Raw genomic sequence first — 11,353 nt, 5'->3', positions numbered from 1 at the left:
TAATTTGTCCGGCACAAAATCGAATTTTTAATTTTTAGAAATTGATATTTCAACTTTTAATAAAATAAAGAAATTAAAAGGACGATGGATTTACTAAGAACCAATAAACTTGTTAATACGTGAATTTGACCAAATAAAACTAAGAAGACTCCCAAGGAACATTAGAATTAACGCAACTATCCTAACGTAACCACCAAAGATTATTATGGAATAGTAAATATGTTTTAAATTTTTAATTAGAGTTGATAGCCACATACTTAAAAATAGGTATAGTTTTGAACTATGAACTGTCGAGGGTCCCGTCATAATATTAGAGGAATCATTATCATAAGGCATAAAAAGAAAAAAGAGATTAATCTTATTATTCGTTTTCGTGATGAATTGTTGAAACAAGTTCATAATACTTATCCATAGAATAAATTTATCGACGTATATCTGAAAATCCTAAAACAAATATTGATAAGTAAATATTTCACTTCGAAATTTCATATCTAGACAACTTAATTTGATCTCAACTAGCAAGTAACAACTAAACACTTTAAATTATACTCGTTGTATATCTCACAGACGTTGACGTGATACATAAATATTAGAAGTATCTAGATAATCATTTCATAAGTTAGAATATTTAAGTGACACAATAAAAACGAGTTCAAATATCTAGATATGCATACTCAAAATTGTAATAAAAATATCTATCAATGTTAAAAAAAAAAAAAAAAAAAAAAACCTTTTAAAAGCCGGTTCATCTTGGCTTTAATCTTCTATACAAGTCCTCAACCCTTTCAATACGTTAATCAAAATTGTAATAAAAATATCTATCAATGTTAAAAAAAAAAAAAAAAAAAAACTTATAAAAGCCGGTTCATCTTGGCTTTAATCTTCTATACAAGTCCTCAACCCTTTCAATACGTTAAACCCTCAAATCACTTTCTATTTTTTTCCCCAAAATACCAAAAAGCACAAAGATATAACAAGCAAAGCCGGAATCTTGTTTTTCCGATTGCTGAGATTGATCAAGATTTGCTCTGTTAAGGCTAATTTAACCATTTTACACCGGAATCTTGATTTTCCGGTGAACCTTTTAACACCCTTTTAAAGGATAGAACCAAATGCCTTATAAATGAGAATCATTAGCTTTTTTTGAGTTTCTTAAAATTTATCGAGGGGCCAAAAAGGGAAAAAAAAAAGATCGGTTTTTTATGGGGAAATTGAAGTTACTAATTTCGATTTTAATTTTAGCTTTAACGACGGTGGTTGCCGGAGTTCCGGCGACGATTGGTGGAGTGCCGGCGACGCCGGCGAGTAAAGGAGTGCACAGAAATGCCTATGCTACCATGATGTATATGGGTACACCAAGAGATTATGAATTCTACGTCGCGACACGTGTCATGCTACGATCGCTTTCCCGGCTCGGCGTCGACGCCGATCTTGTCGTTATTGCTTCCCTCGATGTTCCTCTTCATTGGGTCCGAACTCTGTAAGTTCAAATTCCTCTGTTCTTATATTTACGGAAGTTACTATTAAAAATACGTGAATTTTTAATCATACGTAAAATAAGACATTACATAGTAGATAAATGTAGAGGAATGAATTCGTTATCGAACGAATTTTAAATTTTGTACATTTTTCGATTAAATTAGTCATCGGGGAATTAGAGAAAAGTTTAAATCTATAGTTCTTTCGGTGTTGGCCGGTGCACCATCGTACTAGACAAAATTTTACTGATTTTTTAATAATTGAATAAAATTTTGATTGAATTTTTTAAGCATTAATTTGCCAGATGGGCAGTGAGCTTGCACATTGGGGTGTATGAAGGCCCACATAAATTTGGTCATGTCCACAAGGTTGTCAAAATAGAAGGAGATTTTTTAACGGGGTCTATTTTAGAGTTCGATTAAATTCAAAATTTATTAGAAAATTTCATATAAAGAATAAAATCTTTCTTAATAAAGATGATTTTATATTTAGAAAAATTTAAACTCGACATCTAATGGAATACATATCACCTATTACGGTCTTTACGGGAGAGGGTCTTGTTTATATCAAGTACAATAGAATTTTCAAAACTTTGTCAAACGGCAGTGGAAGTTTAATGATACTAAGAAGAAATTAAATATAATATACAGTATGAATAGGTCAATTCTATTTGCATCATCTTTTTTTCATCAAATAAATGATTTTAAAAGTCGTTGAATTAGGTCACATAGTATAATTAAGAAATTAATAAGTAATATCCCTTATGATTTTGCCAGCATATTATACGCGTTTGTCTTTTATACTCCTTTAGTCTCAAATTATCGTTTAAGTTTCGCAAAATGACTATCTTAAATTATTTGTCTTAGAAGTTTTAAGGAATAATTTTTTTTTCTTTCATTTTACTTTTAATATTAGTTGTTCTTATAAGCAATTTCATTATGAGGTGATGACACATCTATATTCAATGAGACAAAACTATATCTTAACTATCCTTATTTCTGTTTTAAGATATAAGTTTGCCTCATTAAATATTTTTTATTCTATTGAGCTGTTTATAGTTTTTTAAAATAATTGCTTTTAAGAATAAAATGAGAAAAAATAATTAATTTTATATTGACACAACTTCTCTTGAAATTTGATCTAGTGGTAGGAGTTAATTCACGCGTATTAAGGTACGTCTGTACGCCATGAGTTCAAAGTTTATGTTTAGCAAAAGTTTGGAATTTTAGAAAGGTAGACGGGTCCATCGAATTTCAAATAGTGCATTGGGATGAAATTATAATTTTGTCTACAAGTTTGGCATAACCCAAGAGCGTTAATAGTAAATTGTATAATAGGTATAAATAATTTACCTAGAGACGTACGGTTTGTCTTTTCTAAAATCTAGAATTCATAATTTTTTTTGATTTAGTAATAATTGTATATAGGACGTGATAGGTAAATTAGGTCCATGCCACGAATTCAAATTCACAAATACTTTGAATTAAAGAAGGGTGAGTCAACCATCCACCAAGTTTGAACAATGTGCAGGGTTGAAACTATAGTGTTGCTTATGAATTTGGCAAAATCGCTAACTTTAATCTAAACCATGTGTTTTGTATTAACAAACCTACTTAATAGGTATAAATATTTTACCTAAAATTCATTAAGATTTTTCAATAAAAAATTAAAATTCATAAATTCAAAATTTCAATTCCAACCTTAATAATATATTACTGGTTCTCGGAGATTTCTCAATTATCATCCAAACAAAAACAGAAAGAAGTTTGGTCAAAGCTATTTTGTCTTTAAAATGGAGAAAGACGTTTACTAGCTATTGATTTCAAAGATATAGTTGGCATGAAAGGTCTTTGGCACAGGAACGTGCATATTTTTTTCATTTATTTTTTTTGATAAATATTTTTTTTTATTATTAATCAAGCTAAAAAGTCATTTCATTGGGTGCATGAATTAATTGGTTGCTTCTAGGATATACTATTCGAAATTCGATGAATAATGATTCCATTCATTTGATTCCTTCCTTTAATCTTTTGGAAGTAATGTAAAATCACGTACACATTGCTTTTCTCATAACCTACTTATATAAATACTTGTATATGTTATTGTTGTATATTACAACTCGAAGGGGATAAGGACGAAGATGGTCTAATATCATTTACAATGATAACAAAAGCGGATACATCATATATGATACATAGTTGACAAAATTCAATAATATTAATCTATCATCTAATATAAGTATGTGTTTATAAATTCATTAAATATATTTTAAATTTTGAACACATCTCTAAATGATAGTTGAATCATTGGTGTTGGTCCAATTAGTAGTATAATTTTTATAATTCTTTTAAACTATTAAATCGTCTAAAAGACAATTATAAATAATTAAAAAAATAATACAGAGCCTATACAACAAGTTAATATCTTTTAGTTTATGAGAGGGATAATGATGATTTCACTTCATAGAGATTAGACAAAGGATGTCTTTTTTTGATTTGTTTGTTAATGGTTTATCTCTAAGCCCACTAATTTGGTTTAAAGTAGATTTGCCACTTTGTGTTTTCTAAAGTTCTATGTGTCTTAACTTATATAATATTGCCTTTGCTAATTCTTTTAGACATCATGTGCCCTAACTTAGTGGGGTCCCAAAACTAGTTTATTACTTTTAGGAGGCTAAAAGTATTTTTGAAAATAATTATTTTATAGAGTTGAGAGAACAAGTGTTTTCTAGTAGTAACAAAAATTGTTTTTCAGTTTCTAAAAAAATATTTTTTCTCCAAAAGCACTTTTGGAACCACCAAACCCAAATCGCAACTGATCAAGTATTAACAAAAGTATTTCTGAAATTGATTAGCCAAGTACAAACAAGTACTTTCTAAAATATGAAAAAAAAAATTAAAAAAAATCCTTATTTTGGCCACTTAACTCAGACCAAGTAGTTAAAAATAGCTTTCCATATGTATGCTTAAAAGTCTAAACAGACAAAAAAACTTGTTCCGAAATAGACTGGTTGCTAAACCTTGTATTTAATTTAAAACTTTACCGATAATATATCTATTTTACACTTCTCCACTTAGATATTAAAAAACTATACGAAAAGAATTACAAATTGTAATTTTGTTCATATCAATATGATGAAAAAATATATCGTAAAATGTTAGTCAAAGTTCTTATGGTTTGATGGAAAAGGTACAAGGTCCTTTACCCTCTAAACTATGATCGAAATCTCAGAGACACACTTTAACTAAACTAAGGTCCTATTACCCCCTAAACCCATTTTTTGTAAATTCATAAAAAATAGAAAAACTATTTTTTTCCTGGTCAGGTCAATAAAGATGTATACCTTTTTGGCTTATGTGACATCAAAATATCTCTCACGCGCCTCAATCGCGTGGAGTCACAGATTGTGCCACGTAAGACAAAGGTTGTACAAAATTTTAAAAAAAATGAGTTTAGGGGTAATAGGATCTTATTTTAGTTAAGGTGTGTCTCTGAAATTTCGGTCATAGTCTAGGGGGTACTTATGCCTTATCCCTAGTTTTACTCTAAAGAATGAAATCCTGACAATTAAAAATGGACGGAAGGAGTATCAAATAGTTGAAATGTCTATTCCTACCTAAATGTTGACAACATTTTGCTGTGGGTACAAATTAACATTCCTATGTACTATAACTAAGTGTGGTAGTTACATGCCACAGCTTTCTTTATTGAAATGTCTGTTCTCTGTACTGTATTTCAACCAAGTTTAGTACTCCTTACGTTTCAATTTGTTTGTCTGGTTTTGACTTGACGCGTTGTTTAAGAAAGTAAATAAAACTTTTGAATCTTGTGGTTTAAAACTAAGGATGTGTAGAATGTATCAACATGTCTTTTAATCTTGTGATCTTAAACATGTCACGTGGACTAAAAGGAAAGTAAGATCGACAACAAATTGAAACGGAGAGAAAAGTAGTTTCTCAATGTGGATCATAACAAAATAGAAATGTGAATCTTCATTGGAGAAAAATTATTCATTGTACGTTGTTTGATTTGCAGAGAGCAGGAAGATGGTGCAAAGGTAGTGAGAGTTGAAAATTTGAACAATCCATACAAAGGGCAATCTAATTTTAACTTGAGATTCAAGTTAACGATGAACAAACTTTACGCGTGGAGCTTAACGGATTATGAAAGAGTAGTCATGCTTGATGCAGACAACCTTTTCCTCCAGAAAACAGATGAATTGTTCCAATGTGGACAATTTTGTGCAGTATTCATCAACCCCTGCATATTCCATACAGGTCTCTTTGTATTGCAGGTAACAACTTTTCTCCGCGAACTATGAAGTATTAGACGAATTATACAAGTTACTTATAAACGTTGAATTGCAGCCATCAACAATTGTATTCAAGGACATGCTTCATCAGCTTAAGGTTGGAATGGACAATGCAGATGGCGCGGATCAAGGTTTTATTGGAGCATACTTCCCAGATTTGCTTGATCAGCCGATGTTTCATCCTTCCCTTAATGGTACTAAGCTCCAGGGGAATTATCGACTACCTCTTGGTTACCAAATGGACGCCTCTTATTATTGTAAGTTTGTGATCGCGTAGTTTTTGTTAGACAACGTTTGTGATATTCCACAATGCACATTTCTAAAGCAGAGAAATTAATACTGATTTTTTCTTTTAACTCTTGTAGATCTCAGGCTTCATTGGTCGGTACCATGTGGACCTAATAGTGTCATTACTTTCCCCGGTGCACCATGGTTAAAGCCTTGGTATTGGTGGTCATGGCCTGTTCTTCCTTTGGGCATCCAGTGGCATGAACAACGACGTCAAACTCTAGGGTAAGACGAAAAATCCTTTCTTCTGATATGTCTGTACTACCAGCAACTTTGAATTGTGACTAAGTTGGGGTCGGTTATATCAATTCTCACTGTTCATATTGTTTCATTTAAGCTCTGTCTGGACTATAAGTCAGAGATTTTCCTAAATTGACCATTGTACTCTTTAGAATATCAATTAAAAAAGTCGTGTATGTGAATCCTGACTATCCATGTTGCTCCATTTGAGCTCTTTTTGGACTATAATGTCCTGTTTTTTCCCTCATATCGTTGCTGTTATCGTTGTCATCAGCTGAAATTACTCTTTTTTGTGAACGTTGCGAGTGCTTGCTGAAGTACATTCATCAAAGTTTAATATGTTTGGCATTTGGCAGGTATGATGCAGAGAGGCCACTAGTGCTGATCCAAACTGTACTATACCTTGGAATAATTGTAATGACACGCGTTGCACGTCCCAACTTATCTAAGTTGTGCTATCGACGTGAAAACACCAAGAGCATCTTCCTAATACGAACTGGCCTAAAGCTGATCGCGATATGGTCCATTCTTGCAGCCTACATTATCCCTTTCTTCTTGATACCTCACACGGTTCATCCACTCATCGGGTGGGGTCTCTACTTACTAGGCTCTTTCGCGCTATCATGTATAGCAATGACCACATTCTTGTTGCCAATGTTGCCTGTTCTTGTGCCATGGCTAGGAATATTCGGGGTACTTCTGGTCATGGCTTATCCTTGGTATTCTGATGGTATTGTAAGAGCATTGGCTGTATTCGCGTACGCGTTTTGTGCGTCCCCCGTGGCATGGACAGCATTGGTGAAAATAATGTCTTGTCTTAATGTTTCACTTGAGAGGGAAGGGTTCTTGCCTAGGTTGAGTGAATCTGCTGCACCTGCTGGTTTCAACAAGTTGTATTGATGAAATGGAAAATTTGAAAGTTGAAGATATTAAAAAGGGGATTTATTTTTTTTGGGAAGTGTGCTTGTGCTCTTATACAAGCTAAAGGAATTCTTTGATATGTTGCAAATTCTTATATGAACTAGAAAATGTAAAAATGGGATGAACTTGTTGTAAGTATGTGTTATACTTGGAAATTGAATTTTGTTACTATTAGCTTTCCAGCAACAAAATGCATTAGTCAAACAAAATTCAGAATTTTTTACCCGTTGTTACTTTTTTCGGATACCTATTTAGTAAATTACCCTCTTTTATGTTTTTTCTTATAACGTAAGATCATGGTCTAAAAAGTTGTAATAAGTTACTCAAACGTTAGGTGACAGTCTAATGTTTTATCTGTATGATTAAGAAACATTTAAGAAATGGGTACATGTTTACAACTATGAAAAATACGGACAAAATTTAAATAGTGAGTTAAAAAGGAACATTTATGCAAATCAGCCTAGAGAATTGGACTGGCCTTGTCCAGGTAAGTGGATTTGGGCCTCAGTTACCATCTGTACAAAGGCTTAAAATGTGATGGGCTTGGGCTTCTGATATACGAGGGACAAAAGTTAAAGAATAAGAACAAAAAGTACAAATGACCCAAAAATTTCAAAACTAATAATCGTATTCTGCTTTAATGTGAAGATGAAATTTAAACAAAAATGTCTTAAACGAAAAAAAGACCGATAAGGCACTTTATTCATATTAGAAGATTTGTTTGATGCAAAATAATATGACGAGAGACATCCCATTTTGTTCTATGGAATAAAATATGACAAGATAGTTGGTGTTTATTCATTCTACACACGTATCACTTTTTATTGTTCAATAGTTAATAAATAAGATTCTATCGAGAATTATAGCTTTATCATATAAACATAAGAATATTTTTATGTTAATTTGTAAGATTACACCAAAAATATTGTTTGGTTAATAAACAAGATTTCATCACCTTTTAATTATTTGTTCAATGATATGAGGGCCTACATCCAATAATCAAGCAAAATCAACATCCCATCATAAATAACTTTCTTGTTTCTTTTGAAAAAAAGATCAATTTTTATACAAGTTAGGAGTTTTTGTCTCAATGCCCTTTTTGTGTGGTAAAGTTCCTCCATTTTTCCAAAGTTCAAAAAAAAAAAACTGACTTTTAAATTCGAAGGGCCCATTTCAATGAACATTAAAAAAAAAAAGGGATCATAACATTTTTGGTCCCCAGTTAATAGTTATTGCTAAGTTTTTATTTTAGTGTTTGTAATATCTCATTAAATGTATTTTATTTTTAATTAATTCAAACATACACTTTTGATCGTTTTGCTTGTAATTTTCATACATTTGTTTGTCATAAGTTCCAATAAAAGGGAAAAAGATAAATATATCCCGAACTATCGTAAATGATATGCAGATACCCTCCGTCATACTTTTGGGACATTGGTGCCCCTGCCGTCCAAAAACTAGAGCATATATATCATTTAACGGACATACATGTGTCATAATCTTATCCACAGATCCGACATTTATTAAATATTGGATTGACGGAAAAGATTATGCCACGTGTCCCTATTTAGTCTTTCGTTAGAGTGAAAGACATATATGCTCTAGTTTTTGGACGGTAGGGGCACCAATGTCCCAAAAGTATGACGGAGGGTATCTGCATACTATTTACGATAGTTTGGGGATATATTTGTCCTTTTTCCCCAATATAATAATTATCCCACCACTTAGTTAATTAAGCATGCATTATGTTAAACATATATTGTTACTTTTTATTCGACAGTAATATTATTCTAGTTTTTTTTTCAAATAAGAATTAAAAAAAAAGCATATTTCAATCAATTGATGGTTAAATATGTTTTGCTTCGTATTAGAAGGAACTAAAGTAATACTTAAGAGATAGGACTGATCCACCTTTAATCAGAGATCTTGAGTTCAAGCCTTAGTATAAAGAATATTTTAATAGGAGCGCCGCTCCCAGACTAAGCCCTACAATATCTAACTTTGGTTGGAGCTCCAATGCGGATAAACACAAATTTATTTATAAAATCTCATAGTGGGTCTCCACATAGTGACCGCAACTACTATATAAGTACAAAATTGTATAGGCCATGCTAGGACCATTTTTTCCCTTCATGCAGACCACCATTACTATTAAACCTATGTTTCCCCCACATGCAGCTGCATGCCTAATAAAATGACCGTTTCAACATTTTATTTATCCCTAAATTCAGAATGATTAATAGCTAAATAATTTGTGCCATACTTTGTTCATAATCAACGTTTATTTAAGACACATAATACATAGATACAATAACTAAATATTTTAACTCGATCCGAGAATGTGTATCTAGACACCTCAACTCATCTTTACAATTTGTTAGTTGAACACTCCACATCTTACAAAATAATTATATCCGCACCTCAAAATTTATATGTCACGATTGCGTCTCGGTTGCGTATAACTGTCAAGGTTAGTCAAGAGGTAATTTTTAAAAATAGTGAGTTAATAATTATATTCACTTTTATGATTATTTCACTAAATTGAAAAGGAAAAAAAAAACATTTATGTATACAGACAGTTGCAGAATTGACGACATGCATATCTGGTATTCGATGATTCTGAGTCTCTAACTGGTAGGTAGCAGCCATTTGTATGTCTTTATAACAGAAAATTAATGACTTGAATAAGTTACTTAAAAAGTGATTCAATTATCTTTTTTGGAGGCTAAATTTATTTTCTAGTTATGAAATGTACTATATCTTGAAGTGTGAAAATTAAAATTCAAAAGTAACTACTCACAATTATTTATATTTTATATTTATATAATAATATATTCAATATAATTTTAAGAGTGTATCCTGAAAAAAAGTGTTATGTACACAGTCTTATTCCTTAAGTTTATCCGGCTTACTATATTCTATTACTGTATGATCAAGCTCTAATTTTTGTAACACTGTCTTATTAATTTGCCCCAATAAGAATGATATATGAGAATAGTTTAACTTTAAACTTCTTGCTTTGTTCTCAATGAACAATTTATATAGTCACAAAAATATATGGTAGATTCAAAATAATTTTTTTAAAGTTTTATAATATCACACAAATGTTATGGAAGAATTCTTTAAATTTTGCGTCCTGTCAAACTACGTCATATAAATTAAAATAGAGGAGTAAGATTACATAACAATCAAGTGAGTACCCAAATGTATTGTAACATAGTTGATTAATCAAGTGGTTGAGAATTATGAAATCTTGGAGAAGATTTGGAAAAAACTTGGGAAATGGTTTGGCCATATAACTTGATAAATATATTTGTCAAGTATCCCAAGTTTTCAAATACTAAAAAAATTAGTATTTGAGCCAAATTTTAATATTTGAAAATTTTAAAAAATTCAAAAATACACCAAACTTTTATATTTTATAAAAAAATACCCATTATTTATTAATTCCAACTAATATTTGTTACCACCCTCTCCGAAAAGTTTGAATTCTAATTTGAGCGACAAAATTGTTTTTTTTAATAGGTTATAATTATAATCGAATCAATGACAAATTTGAATATGCGATTAATGTATTGTCTTGCCTATATTGTTATTTTGTTACTGTTATCAATTATGTTATAAAGTTATTTTTTAACGGAATATATTCACTATAAATAGATAATACAAATTTATGGATATTTCTAATAATTTTTAAAACTCTTGGATATAAATCATATTTTTCTAAAATAGTCAAATATTTTTTAGAAAACTTGGGGCAAAACACATTGCCCAAAAACTTGACCTAAATATTATTTGCCAAAAATATTTAAAAACTTGGAGTCAAACGCTAATCAAACATTTAGCTAATATTTCTAGTCTTGATAAACAAAATTAGCCGAATGTCCCCATCAAAGGAAAGGCACTACTAAAGTCTCTTTTTTCTCATTTGCTTTTTAAAATAGTGTTACTTTTTACTGCTAATCAGTAATCAGCACAGAAATCTAAGTTACAAATGATGGGAACAAATATAAGAGTCCAACTTCTTGACTTTTGAGCAAATGGTCACACATTATAAAATACTTACAAATTAATTATTTTACACAATAACACATTCAACACACACACAAAATA

At 30.8% G+C, this 11,353-nt stretch overlaps 1 protein-coding gene across 1 annotated transcript; it reads left to right on the top strand.

Annotated features, from left to right (window-relative positions):
* The first annotated feature begins 908 nt into the window (after nucleotides 1-908).
* On the top strand, nucleotides 909-7,259 carry LOC125826638 (putative glucuronosyltransferase PGSIP8). The gene is made up of 5 exons (XM_049505994.1): nucleotides 909-1,480; nucleotides 5,515-5,773; nucleotides 5,847-6,048; nucleotides 6,157-6,304; nucleotides 6,676-7,259. Exons 1-5 carry the CDS (start codon nucleotides 1,203-1,205, stop codon nucleotides 7,217-7,219), a joined length of 1,431 nt encoding a protein of 476 aa, XP_049361951.1. The 5' UTR covers nucleotides 909-1,202; the 3' UTR covers nucleotides 7,220-7,259.
* The last annotated feature ends 4,094 nt before the right edge of the window (nucleotides 7,260-11,353 follow it).

Source organism: Solanum verrucosum, unplaced genomic scaffold (assembly GCF_900185275.1).
Source record: "Solanum verrucosum unplaced genomic scaffold, falcon-dt-bn FXZP01000060.1, whole genome shotgun sequence".
NCBI lineage: Eukaryota > Viridiplantae > Streptophyta > Magnoliopsida > Solanales > Solanaceae > Solanum > Solanum verrucosum.
Note: the sequence above shows the minus strand (reverse complement) of the source record. Positions and strands in the feature narration are given on the sequence as shown.

What these genes read in the sequence shown, in the direction of transcription:
- LOC125826638 (XM_049505994.1), top strand. Translation starts at nt 1,203, where the DNA reads ATGGGGAAATTGAAGTTACTAATTTCGATTTTAATTTTAGCTTTAACG. An exon ending in CTTCATTGGGTCCGAACTCT is followed by an intron (nt 1,481 to 5,514) that starts GTAAGTTCAAAT and finishes TTTGATTTGCAG; the next exon opens with AGAGCAGGAAGATGGTGCAA. An exon ending in AATGGACGCCTCTTATTATT is followed by an intron (nt 6,049 to 6,156) that starts GTAAGTTTGTGA and finishes TAACTCTTGTAG; the next exon opens with ATCTCAGGCTTCATTGGTCG.